Source organism: Oreochromis aureus, linkage group 3 (genome assembly GCF_013358895.1).
Source record: "Oreochromis aureus strain Israel breed Guangdong linkage group 3, ZZ_aureus, whole genome shotgun sequence".
Lineage (NCBI taxonomy): Eukaryota > Metazoa > Chordata > Actinopteri > Cichliformes > Cichlidae > Oreochromis > Oreochromis aureus.
This window is the reverse complement of record NC_052944.1, coordinates 19,283,354-19,306,183: the sequence shown is the minus strand read 5'-3', so window position 1 is coordinate 19,306,183 and position 22,830 is coordinate 19,283,354. Positions and strand designations below refer to the sequence as shown.

Genomic DNA, 22,830 nt, shown 5'->3' with positions numbered 1-22,830 from the left:
ATAAATCACATGCCGCACAGCGGAAGGAAGCGTGCGGTTTTTTCCTAGACAGCGCCAGCCATTTTGTTCTGCTTTGTCATACTGTGTTTATGCACTTCATCTGTCACCTCTGATTAATATTGGTTACTCATGAGCTATAATTATCTGCCTTATTGTATACAGTAGCCCATCTTTGTCTCTTTGCACCTGCCTTTGCTCTCCTTTTATGTTCTCCACATTGTTTCAGCTTAGGTGTTCGATAAATTAAAGGGAAACAAAACTAATTTGAGCCGTACGATGAGGCCGTCCAGTGCTTTTTATGCAGTAGGGCGCATTTTGCCGGAATGGTTTTGATCCAGTTTAAAAGGAAGGATCGTTCCCAATCGATGCAAAGTTGTTCTGAGTGATCACCTTTATGCTGGGATGAAACCTCTCTATCCTGAAGGCAGTGGTCTGGTTCCTTCACAGACCGCGAGGGGTTGCCGATGATGAAAATTGTGTCAAGAATGGCATTTGATACCCTCGCTAGAGTTCCAGAGACTGGTACAACCAATGCCAAGGCTGGCAGGACATGGTGGCCCAGCGCATTACATTTTGTCTTTATTTTGTGCCCAGCCACCAGCCCCCCCCCTCCTCCTCTCCTGCTCCCTCTCTACAGTTTTATCTCCCTTCCCCTCTGTTTCCTTCCCTCCATCCTTTTCTATGTCCCACCCTTTTTCTTCCCTTGCTACCTCCTTATCGTACTCTTTTCATTTCCTCCCGCATTCCCTCCCTCCACCCCGGTAACTGTTTATAATTCCTCTCTTCTTCTGCACTTTCATAGCTCTCCGTTCTTTTTTACCCCCCCTCCCGTGCACCCAATTTAGTCCCACCAGACAAACTCCTTATCCCTTATCAGGCCCATGGACTCTTGACGCAGAGATCTCTGAACATAGGGACCATTTATGGACATGGAAGAGCCTTAAAGACACAATCTAGCCAGGGAGAAACGTGCCAGTCTGACTATGCAGCTGCATGCCAGCCGCCCTTTGGCTGACCAGCAAGAATTAGCAATCCAAGGTCAGACCTGAAAAAACTAGAGAAAATGTTACCCATATATGTGTACAAGAAAACTAGCGTTTTCTCTTGCTACCCGGTGTCACAGTAAAGCTGCTGACTGCAGGACTTCAGAATTTATTGTAATATAATATAATATAATATAATATAATATAATATAATATAATATAATATCGGCTTATCTAATGATTAATAATGGTATTTTTCTGGTTCTAGATTCTAAAATGTATTATTTGTTTTGTTCTGTATGCTAGCCAACTAATTATGTTTGGGATTTTGTGTGTTTTTACTAAATATCTGCATTGGCTGATAACGCCATGGCCCTGTTCATTTGACCATCTTGGAAAATAAGATGCCATGTACAAGAGCCTGACTGATTATTGGCAGGCCAATATTATTGGCCGATAGTAATTATTTGCCAGTAATATTGGCACTGACATTTATAATAGTGATAAAAAATGAAAAAGTAGAAACACAGTTCAACCATGTTATGAGTGTTGATGTTGCATAGTTTGTCCTTTACAGGGCACTTTGCAACTGCCCTACTTGTGAGTACTTAGTAAGTACTCATAAATAACTACACATAATATGGAAATCTGTTTGTTTAATGTACCTAAAAGAAAAAATTGTCCATTATATTATAATTTTAAATCATTGGTATCAGTCTTAGAAAGCCTATATCAGTCTTTAACATTCTCTGTTGATTGGTTAAAACCATTTACCAGTGTTAGTGGCCAATATCTGACACATCCAAACCATTTTGTGTTGTCCAAATGGTTAAAAAATTGTAAAGAGTAGCTGAAAGATTTAAGAAAAGCTGCTGTGGTTTTTATTATAGGGTAATATTCTGCAAAACATGCCTTCGTTTTTTGACCTTGGATTCTCAAAACAATGAATTGCACCAAAAATGCTGAAGCTGTATGGATGGACGGATGGATAAAAAGCAGTCATTATTTGCAGATGAAAATATGGGATCACTTAGTGCCATCAATGACAAACCAAAAGAAACAGCTGCAACGCATAAAGGAAACGACTTGTTAGCAACAGGCTAAGATTTCTTCATGGTGACGCCGAGGATGACTGAGTATCCCCCTGTTGTTTTTTGTTCCTCCGCTTGCGCAAGACGCTTTAACCCTCTGCCCACCCAACCAACCACAACACTAAACAGTCTAAGGTATCCTAGTCGGGTAGGCGACAACAAAGGAAGTCCGGGAAAGGCTGATGCGGAGATTAGTTCACGTTAATGAGCACTTAGGAATTTAAAGTCCATTCAGCGAGTGTCATCAGATAACAAAGGGAAAGAAGAGAATGGCGTTTGTATGAAAGACTTTTGATGAACTCTTTGAAAGGGTCGTTTGTTGGGTTGATGAGAAAAAAAAGACATCTGTGCGTGATCAAGAGAAGAGGTTATCCTTTTCTAAGTTAGATTAAAAGCTAGTGGAAGTGTTATGGTGGGAGGAAGAAAAGAGCAAAGGAAGGAAAAACTGAAGCGGGCGCCTGCTTGCTTTTCCTAGGCCGTTTGTTTTAAATGTCTTTTAAAGGTTAACCTGTTGGAACATTTACAGACCCTTACTGAGCAGGAACTGCTCGTCCAAAGCACTTGTGGGAGTAAGAGAGAGAGAGACAGAGGAAAAACAAAGCAGGTCTCCTCTGGGAGTTCACTCGTGATGTTCGGAGTGTGCTCAGTCTCACAGTTGACCCCAGACGTGCACGGTAACCCCGGGCTAATCTGTGACCTCCGACCCCAAATGTGAAACTTGACCCGTTGAACCCTGGCGATTAAGAGGCAAAACCGAGTCATCCATTAATGGTTGTTTGACACCTCCCGGGCCTGCGGTCTCTCACTCTTCACATTCCCTGATAGAAGATGAAGAGGAAAAACTTGTGAGGATGATGGAGAGTGATGTCAAGCCGGAGCAGTGACAGTTCAGGGGGTGTGGGAGTCTGTCAGTCGGGCTGGGTTTTAATCACGCCGTGCTCAACTGATGCAAGAAAACTCAACCTGCCCTGAGCTCACGTGGGCTTACGGGTTCACTTTGATTTTTTTTTTAGCTCGGTCACAGAGAACAAGGACTCGGGTGGATTTGAAAGCAAGCCGCGTAGTGGACGGGCAATGAAACATTTCCTCTGAGCTTTTTTTTTTTTTTCTCTTCTTCTCCTTCTTCTTCTTTTATTATTTCATGTGCAGGTACTCGCCTCACTGTTGCATGCACACTTGCTACGCTATGCTACTGTACCCTCTCCTCAAGGTTAGAGCCGTGTCCTGCCACGTCTGGCTTGAAGGACCTCCGTCTATTAACTTGGCTGTCGAGCACGCACGTGCACTTGCACAGGGAGAGAGAAAGAAACACATAGTAATCTTCTCACATTGCACCAAGGTCGCGTCCCTCATTTCAGCCAGAACGAGCGGTCAAAAAAGCACTCAATTAAAGTCAGGGCAAATATGTGAGAGAGTCACATAGTGCAGCCGGATATAATGAGGCATTTCAGGCAATTGCTGTAACAAATTTAACAGTCTACGACGTAAGCTGAATAGAAATGACACATTAATACGTTACGGGGTTGTTCACTTAGACAAATCGGGCCTCTTCGTAACGGCTGCTGAATTGCAGCGTCTTCACTGGAGAAAATTTGACGTTCATTTGTACACATTTCGACTGGTGTTGCCTTCAGTCACGGTTATGGCTATGAAACAGCTGTGGTGTCAGATGTGGCTTTGGTGATTAAATCTGCATAAAATTGTGGCTGTTTGGTGGAAGCAAGTCTGAGGCCTTTTGTTGGTTCAGTCATACGAAAACATTCTTCTTCTTATTACTATTGATTCAAAAAACTTGTGTGCAAAGGTTTGATTATTTTTATGATTTTCGAATATTTGAATACTCCATAAATCATCAAAAAGAACATAGTTCATGTCTTTTGCTTGTCTTAAAGTGTGTATTTGCATTGTTTTCCAACAGCAGTTTAACTATTAACTACTTAGTAGTGTAAAACTGTGTGTGAGACTAGACTTACAGTAGAAAAAATGCAAACGCTCCTAGAGTCTGTCAGAGTTCTGCGTGGATCGCCACCAGAAAATAAACAAAAATGAAGTCCAGTGCAAGATCTGCCAACGCAAGCTAGGATGCCACAAGTCTCCAATAAATTGTTATTTCAGAGTAATTCGGGGTCGGGTGAGCGGTGATCTTTTCTTGAAATGCCCACCTTTATTTTATGGAATATAAGCAAAGTGAAAATTCTTTGAGAGTAGCAAAATATAAAGTATTTATTTGGGGCTTAACCCAATGCATGGCACTGTTAACAGAAATAATAAATCTGAATAACCTGACTCGACCATCCAGTTCTCCCAGATCCTCGTTCACTGAGCAGCAGGGACTAAATGATGCTTAGATCAGCTCTCTGTAGGCACCTTATTGTCTGTTGCAGGAGTCCTAATTCTTCTTGTCCCAGAGGACAGTGTGTTTAGGGTCATTGTCCTGCTGAGGAATGCATTTGGGACTGACAAGATGCCTTCATGATGGTGCTGTGTCATACTGAGTCAAATCCGAGTTTCTGGAACGGGCTGCATATACAAAGACACAGATACAGTATATCTTTGTTGTTTCAATAAGGGACATGCAGATGTTGACGTATGATCTAGGAAATCATGATGTCATTGTGTTACTGTTTTGTGACATCTTACAGAGATCCAGCTAGCCTTGATACTTGTCATAGATTGATGTTGAAATACTAGTGCCAGCTGAAAGACTTCACCTTTCAGATCATAGTGAAATAATGATTGAACCCACAACAACAACAAAACAGATTTCCTCTTCCAGACAGCACCTCACTTCAGTCTTATTATGAGCACAGACTCCTCCCTCCATCCATAGGATGCAACAACGGCAATGATAGCATATCAATAGGGTGATGACCTCACCCAGTGCTTGTTGAGTCAAAGATCTCTGATTAGAGGTGCACAGATCCCCTAGGACTTGCTGCAGAAGTGGCCTTAATAGGATCTGATGTTTTTGGCCTGGGGCTCTGCACTCTGCTGTGCACCGCTAAGGCGTTGCCAGGGAACTGCACTGGCACGCCGGCTACGAAGTACTCAGCTGGCTTGTGGTAGGTAGGGACTGCTGTTTTTGATCGAAACCTGCCTGCGTGATAGTGTTTGAGCACGCCATAAATGGTCAGCGATTCAAAGGCTTAAACCAGGCCACTCAGCACTATGGAAATATAGGTATGTGACTCACGGGGAACCAATAAAAACAGACCCAATAAAACAGTGGCCGAAGGTTTGTCTTTGCTTTTTTTTTAACAAATCTGCACAATCTGCTCAACCCCCGGCTTGACCTTCGCTTTAGTTTACTGCATCATGAAAGTTTGATGTCTCACTTTACCTGGTGGGAGCATCTTTACAGCTCCCTCCCTTTATTTATTTATTTCTTTTAAGCCAACCTGATAGAGGCATAAATATAGACTGATATTATAATCAGCAGCAGATGTCTGAAGAAGAGAGCAGCTGATAGATTTACCTGTGAATCATCCTGTTTCCAGCGTGTGTGCAGCCAGCCCCACGCTGGACACACACACACCGGAAAAAATGATCATATATCATAACAGCTGACGTCAGGAAGTCTCAGGAATGAGGTTCGAGACAGCCAAGAATGCCCTTTTGTTCCGAGTGTGCACAGGACTCATTGTGTTTGTCTTACTCGTGCATCACATCCAGCTCCTAAGTGGCTATTATCATGGCTGAAGACAGGACTTAAATCACAGATAAGATCTTAGGAAGCTTGGCAAGGAAGGGTTAGATGACTAAGATTTTCGTAATGTGTGCAATTCTGACGTTCACTCTTGGCTTTTTTCCACCTAGAGTAAAATTACAACTCCTAAAAAGAGCGGCGTATAAATCTGTCGTCTTAACCGCGTCGCTGCGAAAGCCCGACGTCGTTCACTTGGGATGATTTTGGCATCTGTTTTTGCGGTCGTGTGCAGAGTAATGCTCACTGTAACGGCAAAGCTGACAGAGGAAACAAACACAGGCCCTGATAGAGATTTCAAATCTGAAAGCTTTGGTGTCTTTCTTTTGACTTATCTGTCTTCATCTCAAAGAGTTTTTCTTCTTTTTTTTTTTTGATTTTTAGAGCTTGAGCACTGTTTCTATTTTTACAGCACTTTTTTTTTTACTACGGCATTATTAGTTTTATCACCCTCAACAGCTGTCAGAGACTGACCTTGCTTGTGTCTGATTGATACCATCCTTTTCTGACTCTTTGTTCCCATGTAACTCCATATAAGGAGACCTTCAATTGAGTTTACTTAAACAGAACTGCCAGAGACAGCGCGCAGTGACGGCCCTGCAGGGTTCAGCTCAGCTCAGATAAGATAAGAGCAAAGGTGAGAAAGTCGCTGAGGTGAGATTTTTCTCTTTTTTTTCCCTTTTTTTTTCTTCTTCCGGATGGATGGGTGGTTTGGCACTCGCCAGCTCTCGCTCTCCTAGTTGCTAAGCTCCATTGTTTGTGTGTTGCTCTGCCTTTGGCTTCAGTGTTGCGTATCAGGTTACATGTGGGAATGAGGTGCCGTGTGAGTTCAGCAGTTCCTTTGTCCCTTGAGTTGTGAATCCACTATCTAATGAATCTGGGAGCTTTGAATATACTCTGTGTAATTGCATAGCTACGGTTTTATTCTAAACTGGGCCCTGTACAGAATCAGATTACACTATAACGCTGTGGGATGTGACGTTTGGAGGGGTGTGTGTTTGCATTGTTTGATTGTGTTGTCTTCTGTGCGCTGAAGCATTTGTCTTCCTGAACCAAGACATCTTTGATTCGGTGAAAGTTCCAGGTATGAGTCAGGATTGATGTGTTTTCTTAGATTACATGCTTGCACCATGTATACATATATGTATATATATACATATATATATATGTATATATATATATGTATAAACAGATAAAAATTTGGTTTTTATCAAAAACTTACTATACTTGTACATTCACAACAGGCCGGTATTGGCCGATGATGTCATTCAATCAATTAAACAGTTTTACCCATTATTCCCTGTATGATCCAGTTAATTTAGTAACATTTTATTAGAATAGGGAGTTCTTTCTCTTGTTTCCTTGTTGTTTTGTAAAGCTTGATTGAGGTTAAAAGCAAAAATACAGCTGTTTTGTTAATAGGAGACAGATGTTATGATCAGTGGAGTTTATTCTTAGAAATACCTGTGTAACATCTCCTGGACTGACCCTTCATTAAGGGCAGATGTGTCTACAATTACATGCAACAAACAGAATTTTCACTGTTCTGCTGCTTCCAGAGTGTAACGGGATCTGCATTCACGGGCTGCGGTGGGGCATCCCAGCATCTGCATCCTATAGCCTTGTTGCAGCTGGGGTTAATGTGTGTGCGTGTGTTACAGGACTACTGCTGGATACATCCTTTTTTTTTTTTTTAGATCTGGTAGCCAGGTCGCCGATTGCATAACTGAAGGATTGGTGTTTTTACACCCCTTCTGGGTCACTGGAAATATTATTTTGAACAATAATGTGGAACAAATGCATCTGTCACCCAACCATTCGATCAATACTGTTTCCATGTCAGGGATAATTGATATGTATAGTGAGCCTGACTAATTAACTTAAGGTAAATTCCTGTTATTGTTTTGCCAAACCAGGATGATATTAATTATTTATGAATCTTGCGGTGGAGATGTTTCTGTCGGGACACTGTTTTTAATTATTGGACTGAGGTAAAACTGAACATACATGAAGAGTTTCTGTTGATTTTGCAAATGTCTCTGTGTGTTCATATGATAACTGAAGGGGCACAGTGTTTCCTGTGTTCTCTGTGTTGTTTATTGACCAGTGTTCAGTTTGTCCAAACAGCAGTTTGTCCTGTGAGACTAGATTTTCAGAATATGTCCTGTGTGCATAGAAAACCTGTTACATATAACTTTTATACACAAAGATGTTTTTTATGAAGGAGGGCCTACGAGGCCTCTTTTTATTTAGCGTGAGATTTGTTTGAACAGCGTGAGAGTGAAAGACAAAGAAAGAAAATCTGTATGATGTATTGCTAAGTTAAATATTCTGTCAGTGAGCAAACCATGCTAGGCAATCGCCAACCTGTCTCTAGGCCTGCGTGACTGAGGCCTTTGTGAGGTGCAAATCCTTATCATGCTAAACATTTAACTTGTGAAAGGCATGCAAGAAAATCAATACTGGACTCGTTGGTATGTTTTAGCTAGAGATGGACCGATCCGATATTACGTATCGGTATCGGTCCGATACTGACCTAAATTACTGGATCGGATATCGGTGAGAAATTAAAAATGTAATCCGATCCATTAAATATAACCTCACAAAACTTGCGACACCAAGTAACTCGGCTCATAACCGTAGCATGTCGGAGCAGTGTGCTGTAGCCTGGCTACCAAACCAGCATTTCATCTCCGAGGAAGTTATCCCAGAGAGAAGTAAAGCAAGTGTGTAAGTTCATCTCTGAATGTTTGTAAAGCATTCCCACGTTAAGCTTAACAACCGATATATGGAGCGACTGCCTCTCTCTCTCCCTCCCTCTCCTGCCGCTACTTCATGAAACTGCTTAATGATCAGCTGATCGGCTTTTCTGTCGTGAGTCTGTCTCTCTTCTTTGTTTTTGGTCCACTTTGCACCAGTAAGAGGAAACCAGCGGCGGAACAACAGCAGCACGTTTAAGCTTGATAAGCTGTTGTTAGAATGTATTTAATATTACTTTCTACACCAGGATCCTTTTCTACGTAGCTGACGGCTGGTAACTGTGCAGGGGCGGATCTAGCAAAGTGTAGCCAGGGGGGCCGATAGGGCATTAACAGGGAAAAGGGGGCACAAAGACATACTTTTCTTTCTTATTCTCATTTAAAATATCTAGCTTTTAATAAATAATTATCTGAATCTTACACCCAAAGTTTTAATCTGATGTAAAATATATAGAAGTCCATTACTGTATATAGTAACTGTTAAGTCTAATATACCCTAGTAAGCTATAGTACTTTTTCCTTTGGGAAGTTACCATCTGTGCACTCTGCAATTCTGTTGAAGAAAGATGTTGAATCTATTTAATTATTCTTGAAAAATAATTTAATTCTGTGCATTTTTTTTCACCCTGCATCAAATTAAAGTTGATTACATCGATTAAGCATCATCAGGTGGAGGGTAGGGGGTGGTTCCCTATTCTTTTTTTGCTGGGAGTTTGCAACCCTATTAGTTAGGTTGCTTAATATTTCTGCTAAGGACTCTTTAAAATACCAGAATAGGGAGGATGGAGCAGGTTTAAGTTTATTAGATTGATCAGTGTTGCTGAACTATGAAATATTTTGGGTGCAGTGTATTTTTTACACACAGGTATAACAGAATAGCTTTAGTGTTGTTGTTTATTTAAACTTGAGGATGAACTTATACAAAATGCAGCAAGATATTAAAAAAACAGTTTTATTGATTAAAAAACACACTGTATCGGATTCATATCGGTATCGGCAGATATCCAAATTTATGATATCGGTATCGGTATCGGACATAAAAAAGTGGTATCGTGTCATCTCTAGTTTTAGCATGCTTAAAAACTGAACAAGATTCAAGCCATGCAAAACATTTAGAAGAAACAAGATTAATATAGCGGCTTCAGAAGTATTAATAACCTAATCTTCAGACAAACACATAGTGGGTTGTACTCGGTGTTTCTAGTCTTAATGCTAAGCTAAGCTAACTTGCTGCTTAGGTTTGCTTTACATATATTATACAGATATGACAACAGTATCAAACTTCTCGTGTAACACTGTTCAAACAAACCAAAAAAATGAATACGCACATTTTAAAGTGCAGTCCTTTAGTTTCCAAATCAATTTGCAGATTTATTGCTAGTCTCTGCGCAGGGGAGTTCACCCCCACTCGAGCAAGTCTAGTATCTCTTTCTCTGACGTCACCTCTCTATTTTTTATCATTTAAGGTTTGACACTTAGGGAGTTTATGCACTTTGTAAAACCCCAAAACACTAGAGATTCCACACTTGAAATGAAAAGTTTTAAAAAGAGCACAAAGTTTTACCTGCAGCACACCTACAGCGATCATGCTGCGTTCATTTCCTCCTCCTCATCATCACATGTAATAACATAAGAACCCCGTCCTTCCCTGCAAGCATTTTTGTAGTTATTCTTATTTTGCGCCCTGAGGGTTTTGCACCTTCTCTGACTATGGGCTGTGGACCACAACAATTACATTTCCATTTAGTCTGTTGTAGCTAACATTTACATTATAATTCCCCAGCAATGGCAGCTCAAGTTTCAAGTTGAAAAGTTCAAATGTAAAACAGAGGCTAGAGCTGCGAGGGAGGGTTGCCATAAAACACAGCAGGTTGTAGATTACACAGGAGAACACAATGCACTTACTGTAGAACGCAGTGTGTGTCTTTGTGTGTTTGCAGAGCTGAAAGACACCCGTATCTGGATTTAAAAAGTTTATCTTTCAGTGTAAAGCCAGCCTCGGTAACTGTTTAACTCATGCTCATTGTCCTTTTTCCTCCTAACCTCATCTGTTATTGTCAGAAAGGCAATGTAGCTATTTATAACTGGTGGAGGTTAATGAAAAATACATGATCTTTCTTTCTCTCGTGTCTTCCTCAGGTCCGAACACTATTTGTCAGTGGGCTACCACTGGATATTAAACCGCGGGAGCTCTACCTCCTCTTCAGACCATTTAAGGTATGTTTGTATGTTTTAAATGGATGGCCTGCAGCTATTCTTAGCAGCTTTCTTTCCAGCAGTCAATGGGACCTCCATTAATGGTGATGAAATAAACGGCAATGGAAACTCTCCCGCGAGGTTCAAGTGTCTGTGTTCTTAAAGCTGAGGTTCAATCACATCTTGATCCATGGGAAGCTTATGTCTCATGGAAAAATGGCTCAATGCCTGCGAAACAAAAACAAAGCTGTTTGCTTCACCTCAGAAGCTCCAACTTTGTTGGAAGCACACAGAGGCCCAGAGTTTAGTTCAGGTGAATACATGTAGATGTTGCAAGCTTTTTGAACTATCGACCAAGACTAACGCACCTTAATGGTGCAGCAGCAGCAGCAGCAGCGCTGTTTAAGTGATTAATGCATCTAATCGCTCACTTAAGCAATGTTCATGGTATGTGCTCTGAGTAAATGGTTTATATCACGAGTGTTGAAAGCAGTAAGTCTTGCTTAATCAGGTAAGACACAACAATCTAGTCCATATGGTCTTCATAAGAGCTCCGTGACCTGTGAAACTGCCAAGCTTAGTCCGCCGTGACCCCAACATGCCAACATTTTTGAGTAATTTAGCAAAAAAGTTTTGTAAATGTAAGCAGTCTGCGTTTTTTTGCAGCTTTTTAGCCACTAAAGTTGAATTTTTGCTTTGTTATGTGTATTTATAGTGCTGACATTTTGTTTTCTGTTTTTTTTCAGGGCTATGAAGGCTCCTTGATAAAGCTCACTTCTAAACAGGTATGCTAACAAGTCTGGGATTTGTGTTGTGTTCAAAGAAACTCCTGAATGAAGCCGGTCTGATCATGCTGTTACTGTCCACATTACTTCTTGCTCATCGACACCTTTGCATTTTTCTTCTTCTCTCTTTGTGTGTTCAGCTTGTTGAGAAAGAAGGATTAGCAGGAAGTGCCTTTAATAGAAAAGAAAATAACAAATAACAAAGGTTTCCGGGGGGAGGGAGAATGATAGGAGGGGAAAAGTGTTGCACCAACTTGCCTTTGGCAGTCGGATGTAGTGCTTGTAGTTACAGCGAGTCGACTGGTGGGCTGTGTGAGGACGAGGAAGAGAGACGGGGAAAGAGTTTCGAGGTGTCAAAGTGAGCGTTTTGACAAGAGTGGCACTGATGGTTGAGTTTTGCCTCCAGGGTTGCGGGACTGAAAATGAGCCCAGCTGGCAGGTGTCCACGTCCAGAGTGGAGCAATTTAGCTTCATGTCAGCTTACTTGTTGCCACTTTACACTGTTTCTCATAAAGATGTGACATGCTCATTAGAAGGGTTTAAGGCGATTTGGGTTGAACTTGCTGAGTGTAATACCTTAAAACTATTCCTGAAACCAAGTACAAAGAAGAGCTTTAGGCTCTCTCTTTTTGTTTCACTGCTATTGCGTGCATTCAGAAAAACTCATTCTAATGTATGTATCTGTAATTGAAGTCTAATTTAGCATTAAAGATTCTTCACTCTAGGCTGCATTGTGTTCACTTGTTTGGTGGTTTTGTTGCCAGTTATTTTCTCACAGTCAAGCATCTGCACGGTGCTGTGCTTGACTTTATACACGTGTGGCAGTGGGCCTGAAAATGCCCGAATTCAAAGATTAAGAGGTGTGGTCCAATACTTTTGTCCATACAGTGTTGCTAACAGCAAGCTGTGTTATTTGTCAGATAGTTCCACTTGAGTTAGCCAAGCTGCAGCTACCTGTGTTGGGACACCTGCCAGTCGAAGCCGCCTCTCCCCTGAGTTCCAGCCTTACCCTAACGAGACGGATCAATTATTAAAAACATCATATATGATATAGTTGTTATGAAGAAGGAAACTATCCCCCGAGACCTGAACAGCTTGTTGTAAGATGCTATTTAATGCTGTTTAGTTAGACATTTTAACATGAGAGTCTATGGGGATTGACTCGCTTTTGTTGGCAGCCTCAAGTGGTCACTAGAGGAACTGCACTAGCTTAATTTTCAGTCCCTGGAGAATATTTGGCTTTTAGACTATGATGGCATTTACCACCTGTTTTACCTTTGTGATTAAACTGTGGCTCGGAGCGATGTTTCCCCAGCCTAAGTGGCATCTTCAGCGAGAGAACTGATGTGAACTGATGCTTATGTTAAGGCAAAGTGCTGCCCCCGATTTCCTCAGGGTTTGTTTGGAGCAGCTCTCCTCCCTGCTAATGGCAATGACAATGGCCACGCAAATCAATCGATCTCCGTCTCTCTCTTCCAGTCCAAGAACTCCCAGCCATGTCCATATATAGCAAAAGCCTGATCTCAGAGCCTTTCTATTTATATTCCTGTTATGCTTCTTCCTCCTGACGTCTTCACTTAGTCTTTCTTTTCTTTTTGTGTTACTTTTCGGGTTTTTTTTTTCCTCCACATCCTCCTCCTCCTCCTCCTCCACTGCACTTCTTCAGAATTCCCATAACCCTAGACTGCTTTTCCAGATCACACACAGCAGTGTGACCCCATGGGAGTAACATGTTTAGAGTTTTCTGCAATCTCTCCCCCACCACCACCACCCCACCTTCTCCCAACGTCCCCATCCACATACAAGACAAAAATATGTATTTTCTGTTCGTATCTGCAGTCAGTTAGAAATCCTGCAGCCGCACCTACACCCCTGTGAGAGTGTGTTTTTTTTCCTGTTTTATTTCTCCTCACCTTTACTACTGGCTTTGAAGCGATGTCGCCGGAATATAAAACAAGTGTGGGTGAAACAGATGCGAACGAGAATATGCTGCACTGACAGGCCTGTTTGAGGAGGTCTTTAAGAAAAAACACAACTTTTTCTACCCGTCGCCTCACTTGCTTTCATTTTCACCTTTAACCCTCGAAATTCCCCTTCCTTCCCCCCCCCCCCCTCCCTTTCTATCTTCTTCTCCTTTTTCAGCTTTTACTCCCTTCTCTGCCTGTCTCACACTAAACTCTTACATGCTTGTTCTCGCTCCTGCATTGCCCGTATTTGGGCAAAGGGGAGCCGAATGATGAACTGTACAATGAAAGTGCGTCCAGCCTCCAATCGCCCTCCGCCTCCCCCTCCCCGTTCTGTCGCAATGGTTTTATAAACAGGAGAGAGAGCGAGGGAGAGGGAGGCAGAGAGGTAGGGGGTGGGGTATGCTAAGATGTAAAAATATATATATATATATATATATAAAAACATGTCTTTGTCACTCAGACAGAAATGCCGACTCAGTTTTCTGCCTTAAACCATGTTTCTTTCTTTTGTTCTGTCTCCTTGTCTCCCCAGCCAGTGGGGTTTGTCAGTTTTGACAGTCGATCAGAGGCGGAGGCTGCTAAGAATGCCTTGAACGTAAGTGTCATGCCCTCGTTGTGCTCCAGCTCAGCTCTAGTGTTTCTCGTGAAATCTCATCTTTTTTTTTTACTGCCTTTAGTGCAAATGTATTTGAAAACGGGGGAAAAGCGTTTTCTATCACACGAGGAAAAAGCAGAAAAGTGAAGCAGCGAAGGCAAATATATCACAGCTGCTCTAAAATAGCGTGTGTCTGAATGTTTCTGTTTGAGTAAATAAAGACTTTTTTTTTTTTACTTTAAGCTCTGCGAGGGATCCTGCAAGGTCAGAAGAAAATTAGCTGTTCTTCCACATAAAAATAGAAGATATTGATCTAGGGTTTAATTTTAATCTCTCGTATTTCAGAATGTGGCTCAGTAGAAAGCCTTGATGAGGCAGACTCTAATAAAAAACAGAGCTCATCTTCTCACGCGGTTTTTATTCAGCTCTCTTGAAACAAAGTGTAGACAGACAGTAATGAACGCCGCCTATCTCCTACACCTTTGTTTTTCCATTGTTGTTTTTGTCTTCACCATGCACCGCCCTCCTCCGATTGCCTCTTAAGTTTTTGTTGATGTCTTTATCAAGGCAGCGGATCACTTTAACGGCCCTCCTCTAAAGTGGGACCGTGACAGCACGAGCGATGTGTCAACTTTCTCAGATGTCGAGATATTGGTGCTCATCAAAGGCAGAGCAGAGAGTTGAAGAAAGGATAAAAATTATCATCTTATTATGAGCCGACAACAGCGAGACTGTTTCCGTAGAAGGGCTCAGTGGGGCTGAGAATTCAACGCTGCTCTTGTTTTTCAGGGAAAGCTACATCCCGGGGGGTCATATGGAGATAAGCCAGATTCTGCAAACATCCATCTGCATATTGAAATATGGGAAAGACGCAGAAAACTGTGGGAGAATTTGGGGATTTGTTTCCTATCACGGTAGCTCTCTTATATTCCCTCCAAGCTGTGAGTCTCGAAAACAAAAAACTGAATTACCTCCAACAGTCAGAATCAAAGCTCTACGTGGAGAAGGTGCTATAAAAAGACATTTCGAGGTAGATATTCAACACATTTCAAGCAGAGGTGTGCTCGGGCCTCATTATAGCCATGTAGCTTATTACACCTCTGCAGCCTCTACTGGCAGAAGCCGCGAGTGCGCTGAGCCGAGGCAATCCCAGTTAATTCCCTCCCCTTCATGACAAGAGTCGTCCCTCGCTTGTTTCAGCTTTGCTTTGCCCGAGCCTGCAGGGACGAGCCGAGAAGCCCGTCCTCGCTGCTTCTCGCTCGTTTGCTGCCGAGAACTCGCACTCCCCGCTGCTTTTCTCCTCCGCTGATCTGACCTTCGTGCTTTTCTGTATCGTTTACAGGCAATCAAATGAGGTTAATTTCAGGGCGTTTATAGTTCCTGGTAAAAATGTGTCCAAGGGGAGTAAATGAGTAGCAACTTTGACGATGCCACATTCCTGTTGTTTTTTTTTAATCCCCATATGTGGAGATATTTGATGAAGATCTGATGGCAGGGCAGCTTTTTCCTTTGGCCTGTCGTGAGCAGTGGCATCTCAAGAATTCGCCAAAATGTTTGGCTCACTCTAAGCGGTGATGCCTGGCGTATGTCAGGGTATTTGATGTCATGGTATTAAATTACAATGCAGTTCAGTGGGGAACAGAGCGAGGGCCTTGTGGCTTGTCTGCTTGTGTTGTAAATGACATCATGCGCCAGCCAGGTTTGTGTCATCAAGTTTTGATTTCCCATTGCATGTGTCGCTCAGAATAAGCCAGCTTCAAAGGCTAAACAAATGAAAACGCTCTCGTCACGCCAAGATTTCAGCAGTAAACTGTATTGTGAAATTCAGATGATGAAAAGTGGACAAAGTGACAATTCCAGATCAAGCTAAACAACAGATAACAAGACAGGAAGTGCAGCAGTGGAAACTGTACGCATTATCTAATAAGTGCTGGGGGCTAAATTAGTCTGCTTCGTCGCTACTTAAAGGCACAGGGCAGCTCGTCTGTCAGTCACTCCCTATTATTTGTAACATCATCGCTTCACTGGTGAGCAAACTTATTTATTTGGTCAGCCTCTTTAATGCACGGTTGCCAAGCCAAGGTATTAGCTGTTGCATATTTAACATCATAAAGCGTCATCATGTGCTAATTTCACTTCACTAAACCTTCCAGGAAAGCAAAAGACAGATAAGAACGTTATAAACAGCTCGTCTGTGCATATATTTCGACTGGGAGCAGTATGTGAGAAAAAAAACATTTTCAATATGGAATTTGGTCGACATTTAAGATAAGTTGAAACCAAATGCAAGAACTGAAATATCCATTGTCCCAGTTTACTGTCTGTGCCACAACAACCTGTCTACTATTCCATTATATTAGCTGTGGAAATGAACTTTTCTTGATTTAATCATAACAATAAATCTGATTATATGCAGTTGTGTTGAGGAAATATTATTCCTCAACACAACTGCATATAATAATTAAAACATAATTCAAGCACCCCTGAACATAAGATATGCCAGAACTCAGATTTTGATTAATGCAGCGGTCCCCAACCCTTTCTGCGCCACAGACCGGTTTAATGTCTGACAATATTTTCACGGACCAGCCTTTAAGGTGTCACGGATAAATACAACAGAATAAAATTATACGACCAAGACAAAAACTGTGGTATTTTATAAATATAATAACAAGCGCAAATTCGCTGTGTAATTGTGTAACTTCATTAGCAGCGTCCTCCTGAAATGTGCCAACAACATTGAGAGTAACATCCTCCTCTCTGCCCCTTAATGCTCTCTGGTCGCTGTGGTAACGTGTAAATATTTCTTTCAAAATAAGACACACAACTACAACACAGGAAAAGACCCAGGGATACAGAGTTAATGATAAAAACCCTGAAAACCATAAATTTCACACCGGAGCCTCAACTCTCGTGGCCCGGTACCAAACGACTCATGGACCGGTACCGGTCCGTGGCTGGATTAATGACTCATGACACCTGCTTTCAGTGCTAAGACATGGATACAATCACACGGCTAAAATGCTTCATATTTCCTTTTGAAAGATTTGTCCATATGCATTACCCCTGTCAGTGTGCTCCCTCAGTTCTGACTCACCTGTTCTAAAAGCTTTCCACTAAACAATATTTGCGCTAACATATCTGTCTCATTAATCTCAGGGGGTACGATTTGACCCAGAGATTCCCCAGACTCTGCGGCTGGAGTTCGCCAAGGCCAACACCAAGATGGCCAAAAACAAGCTGGTTGGCACTCCCAACCCCCCACCTTCTCAGCAGAGCCCCGGGCCACAGTTCATAAGCAGAGACCCATGTGAGTACGCCGACTGTTTACCCGCCTGTCGCTGAGTTTGTCTTACTTTCACATATTGTCCGTCTGCATTGCTACTTCCTCTGGGTGTACTGGACTGGACAGCTGTTTCCTTTTAGGATATTTTTTGTAATCGAGGTGCTTTTTTGTGCTGTTGTTGTAACTGTGCATGAAAAAGAGACTGTTGAGTCTGCTGCAGGTCTCTTTCATTGAATGCTGTTTTGTTTGCCCCTAAATTAAACATTTACGTATCTGTCCCTCTGTGAAACGTTAATTTTGTGCGGGCTTGTAATGCTGTTTGTCGTTGTGATGTGTTAACTGATGATGTTAGACTAGTGATTCATTAACAGAGCATGTTTCAGCTTTAACCGTTTACTCTAATAACTTGGACTCAAGGTCTTCAAGTACAACGTGTGTATATAATTTGCTAATGCAACTTTCCACCTTTTTTTTCTTTTTTCTTGTGGTTAAATATTTTTCCAAGAGTTAAGGATTTTGAAAGAATCAGCTATTGATAGTTAAACATAGGCCAGCTGTGGTAGTACATTCTTCCTGTATGACCAAGTTGCTTTTATCTTAGATCGTTTTATTTTTTTATAGCTGGGGAAAGGGTGTGTACATGAGGCCCCGGAGGAAAATGGAAGGAAACGATTAATGAAACCGTGACGTAATCACTAGGAGAGAAATTGCTGTCATTTCCTGATAAGAGATGTTTAAACCAGCCATCTTTGTGATCATGCTTGGATAAATGGTTACCAGGAGACATGGAGAGCACAGGGAATGCTCCTCGAGATTATCTGCTAATTATCCAATGAGCTGCTGTGTTTTTTTTCCTGCATTTTTAAATGTTCACCCACTCTGTACGACTCAGCACCGTCTCCTAACTCATGCACCGATGCTCGTTTTTCACAGTCACTTTGCACTTGACTTAGCGAGTAAATCATGATGTCTGACATTGTTTCCTCTCAACCTCTCCTAAAGTATGAAATCTAATCATGTAGTGTGAATGACCGTTCTCAGATACTGTCAAGGTTTTTGCATAATACATGTGCATTTTGAATTGATAAAATTTCCCCTTGAAATTTTTAATTTGTGAAACTAAAGGTCCTGCATTTCAGAAGCGACTAGATAATAACATCAGTGGCTGATGGGCATCAGTTTTCCTGGCTAAAGTGATGACAGGTCCAGCTATCTATAAATAGCTAATGAAGCTAATGTTAGTTTACTGCATTGGTTAAAAGAAACATCTTTCGACCATACTGGTTCTGTAAAAGGGATTTTAAATATTTGTATGATGATTTATAGTAAAGACATTTTTCTAAATACTAAGGCTAAAAATCTCAGGGTTAAAATTTCATAATCAAACAGTGTAACCTAAGGCTACGTTCACAATAATGTTGTAAGTTAAGCAAGGCTTTCATAGGTACTGTTGGCTAGGGATGATAGAGCAGAAACGTCATCAAGTTCAGCAAAAAGCTATAGCAACTAGCTATAGCAAATAAATACTGTATTTATTATGAACAGCTAATATTAGCTGTAGCAATTAGCTATAGCTAATAAATGCCATATGTATTAGCTGTTAGCTTTCCTAGCTAATTACTTGTTCATGATGCTTGAGTTAAGATGATCATTTAGATCATAGTTATGTCTAAAACATAACTATATTTCAGAGATGAGCAACCCCTTAACTGATGTAAATGATCCTCTTGCCTCAAGCGTCTTAACAGCGTGTTTTCCATCACTGGAACCAGACTATCTTGTTGCTATAATATGGAAACACTCACTTGTAGGAACGTGTATATGAAGTTTAGTGGTGGCTGATAGTATTGGGTTTTCTAGCTGCCTTTGATAGCCTTGAGCATTTTAAGCAATGCTGGGTTAGACATGTAGGTAGTAAAGCTAACAGCTAATTGCTGTTAGCTTTTAGCTTCCCTCAAAGCTAACGTTAGCTTTGAGGAGAAAAACATTGTTTCTATTACAGAAAAATGAATGGATCATTCTTACTCCAGCCTGAAGCAAACCACTAAAACACTCAAAGTTATGTAGACAGTCTCTGTCTCATGACAATAGTTGCAAGCTGCAAGATTAGAAAATAAATCTTTCTCGGCTGTATTGACATGAAATAAACACAGATGTTACTAATGTCAGTAATGAGGGCATTGTTCTGTTTATGTATGCAGCCTTAATTACAGTGAGTAGTAACACCTGTGTTTCTTCAGGAGGTATTAATCAAAAAGAGAAAATAAAATCATTTTGCGAAAAGCCCGACCACCTCATCATAATTAGATCATGAACAAAAAAGGAAACTATTATTCTCATGTATTTTGAGGTTATTCAATACCTGAATGATCCTTAAACTTTAAAGCTTAATGTAGCCTTTAACAGCTCCACATAGTTATTTGGAAGGTGGAACTATGATACAATATTTTAGATATATGTAATGTGATTTCAGTTTCCGTTATTGTAACAACAGTATTTACCAACCATATTACATAAAAGTAGCTGCTGTGTAGGTCAGTTGTGTAGAACAGCATTTGGGCTAGTTTTATTTGCGTAGCTATTTTAAAACTTATCTAAATGAACTCAAATTTCAGTGATTGTCAGGACTTACAATCTTTATGCATAGAATCATCTCGTTAATCTAACTACTTAAATTTGTTCCAAAATAAGGTTTTAAAAAACTTGGAAGTTTTACTCCTGCCTGTAAAAAAACCCTTTTTCTGAGTGTCTCTGTCTGTCTCCCAGTCTCTGGTTTAAACAAGAGGAAGCGACTTCAGACAATTGACATTCCCCCAGCGAGCACCTTCACAATCACCACCATCACCGCCACCTCCACCCTGTCTCTCTAGCCACCCCACCCATCCACTTGCCACTCTCCTCACTCCACTCCTCCTCTTCTTCTTTCCACAGATGAGCTCACAGTGCCTGCTCTCTATCCCAGCAGCCCAGACGTGTGGGCCTCATACCCGCTGTACCCGGCGGAGCTGTCGCCGGCCCTTCCACCCGCTTTCACCTACCCCTCCTCGCTCCACGCTCAGGTAAACCCACCTCCCCTCCCCCACCGCCACCGCCGCCTCAGTCACCTAGCCCACCTGCTGCCGTCAGCCCTGTTATCACTCTCTGCTTCATCCCACAGATGCACCTCAGAGCACACACCACCCATTGTCACTGCTAAACACAGTCATGTTTAAATCAAACGTGTAATGATTCCAGGTCAATGTATTTTTTGGGCTGGGGGCTTATTTTCCTTATAGACAACGAAATATATACCCAGCATCACTCAGTTTCATCAGTGTAAACAAGCTGCTTCTCTATAAAAGCATCTAAATACACATTTTCTTTGGCTGCAGGTTTTCATGTTGACTTTTATTGGAACATTTTCAAGTGCAAACATATTAAAAGCTGCTTTTATGTTTAAACTATCGCCTCTGAAATACTGATGAGTCATGTTCATCTGCTGCGCCAGTAGCGCAGTGAAGGCAGAATTTTGGTATAATTTAATTGTTACATTGGTGCTGAAATTAGTGAGTTTATAAATAATTGAATTGTCAGTCCATTTTCACCAACCCTTCTCAGCGGAGCTGTTACCCGATCCCAGCACCTTCCAGAAATCGAAGTAAACTTAACTGTTCACCTCACTCTCAAACTGCATGTCATATAATGGAGCCTGTGGGTTGGGCTGAGTTTTAGGAGGTCCAAGCAGAAAAATAACTCTTCCACAAATTCCAAATGATACTTTTTTAAATCAGTAAAAAATAAATTCCTCAAACTGAAACTGATTTGTTCTCTTTTGGACTAAAAGCCTGAATGTATCCATGCATTCATACAGGACATTTTTTAGACACTTTGAGGACCTCATATCCACATATCATTTAGACTCACCAGTTAACCCACTGTGTATGTCTTTGGACTGTGGTACGACCCCCACACAGAGAGTACATGCAAACTTCACACTGAGAAGTCACAGCTGGTTTCAAATCAGACACCTTCTTGCAATGAGATGACAGTGATAACCATAGCACCACCAGGTAGTATAAAATAAAGAATTCAACACCAAGATAATGTTAAAAATGGCATCGCAGGACACAGTTTTCAGATCTTGTAGCTGCTTAATCTGCACAGCTAAAAACTGCAGCTGTACAAAGGGTTTGGATCATTTTACCGTCATCTACCTCATTAATTACAGCAAATCCTTCTTTTCCAACCAACCATGATCCAGTTTATTGAGGTCTTCTAATCTGCGCAGCTCTGCTGTGAGTTCATGTTAAAGTTCATTATCGATCTCTTGAAATTCTTCTCATGAAGACCGTTTGATGCAGGCAGGCCCTCATGCAGTCTTAATGCCACGCATACAGTATGTACTGTTTTTGAATGCAAGCTCTCACTGCTCACTTTGCAGTGTTTCAAACTCAAAGTGTTATACAGTCATGTGGTGTTGCTTTTCTCTGCTCGAGGGAAAATTGAGCATTTCCACTTATAATATAGATACTAAGGTTATTTAAGTATAAAGGCCTCTGGGCAAAAACACTTGCTGAAGCTCAGATGATGTCAGCATTTGAAATGAATGCAAGAATCTGCCTAGCTGGCATTTTTCCACATGCATCGAGTATATTCACACCAGTGGCGGCTGATAACTGAAAAAACGAGGACAGACTAGAAAATCAATTCATGTTATGTTATAATATTTAGTATATTTCCATTTTCTCGTGGTGAAGCAGTAAAACAGTGCCTTGCAAGAGTTCTTAAAAACAGTGTCTGTGCTCTGGTTGGGAATGATGTATCTATTATTTGAAGCCTGCCAGCTTTGGTCATTTTGAAGGAACTGGCCCTTTAAATGGACCAGAGGGACAGACAGCAGTGTGTATTTCTGTGAAGCCCACAATAATAATACACCAAAATAATTAGTTAACTAATTACCAGCCTACATATTGCCATGTTTTCATAGTTACTGATGTTTAGAGTGGTCAAACGTGTGCACATTAGTGATACCATAATCACTACTGCAGATACGGGAAAACTGGAAAAATAATAATTATGACAAGAAAGATGTTTTTGATTTTAGTGAGTCAGTTTATTCCAAACCGTTTAAGCAATGAGGGCTAAAGCTGTGCCATCACTGCAGAGCTCTCTATCCTTTGCCCAGCGGGATCCAGTCACTCCAGTCCAAATCTATTCCCTATGCTAGTCCTTCATGGTTGCCTTAATGTTACCGCTGGCTAATGCAAGTAGCTAGCTACTGCTTGATTTTAAAACAGAGAAATGTAATGGGAAAAAATTCTATATGTCCTCCACTTTTTTCCAAAGACCCAAATCAAATGTCATGAAGTTAATCACGTTTGTACAATATAGTGGAAGAGATCTGACGACTGAGTGGAAGAACACAGTGTCAGTGTTTTACTGTGGATGTTCTGGCTGAGGTTGTCCTCCTTTAGAGCATCATACTA

The 22,830-nt window shown here is 41.3% G+C and overlaps 1 protein-coding gene across 2 annotated transcripts in view; it reads left to right on the top strand.

The window, feature by feature from the left end:
* Positions 1–22,830, top strand: part of LOC116333160 (RNA-binding protein with multiple splicing) — a 40,243-nt gene that overhangs the window by 5,233 nt on the left and 12,180 nt on the right. For both annotated transcript variants that reach the window (XM_031756332.2, XM_031756331.2), the window contains exons 2-6: positions 10,676–10,753; positions 11,479–11,517; positions 14,017–14,079; positions 17,239–17,389; positions 20,297–20,424. In XM_031756332.2, the coding sequence (XP_031612192.1) occupies positions 10,676–10,753; positions 11,479–11,517; positions 14,017–14,079; positions 17,239–17,389; positions 20,297–20,424 (459 nt within the window). The remainder of the gene's footprint in view (positions 1–10,675; positions 10,754–11,478; positions 11,518–14,016; positions 14,080–17,238; positions 17,390–20,296; positions 20,425–22,830) is intronic.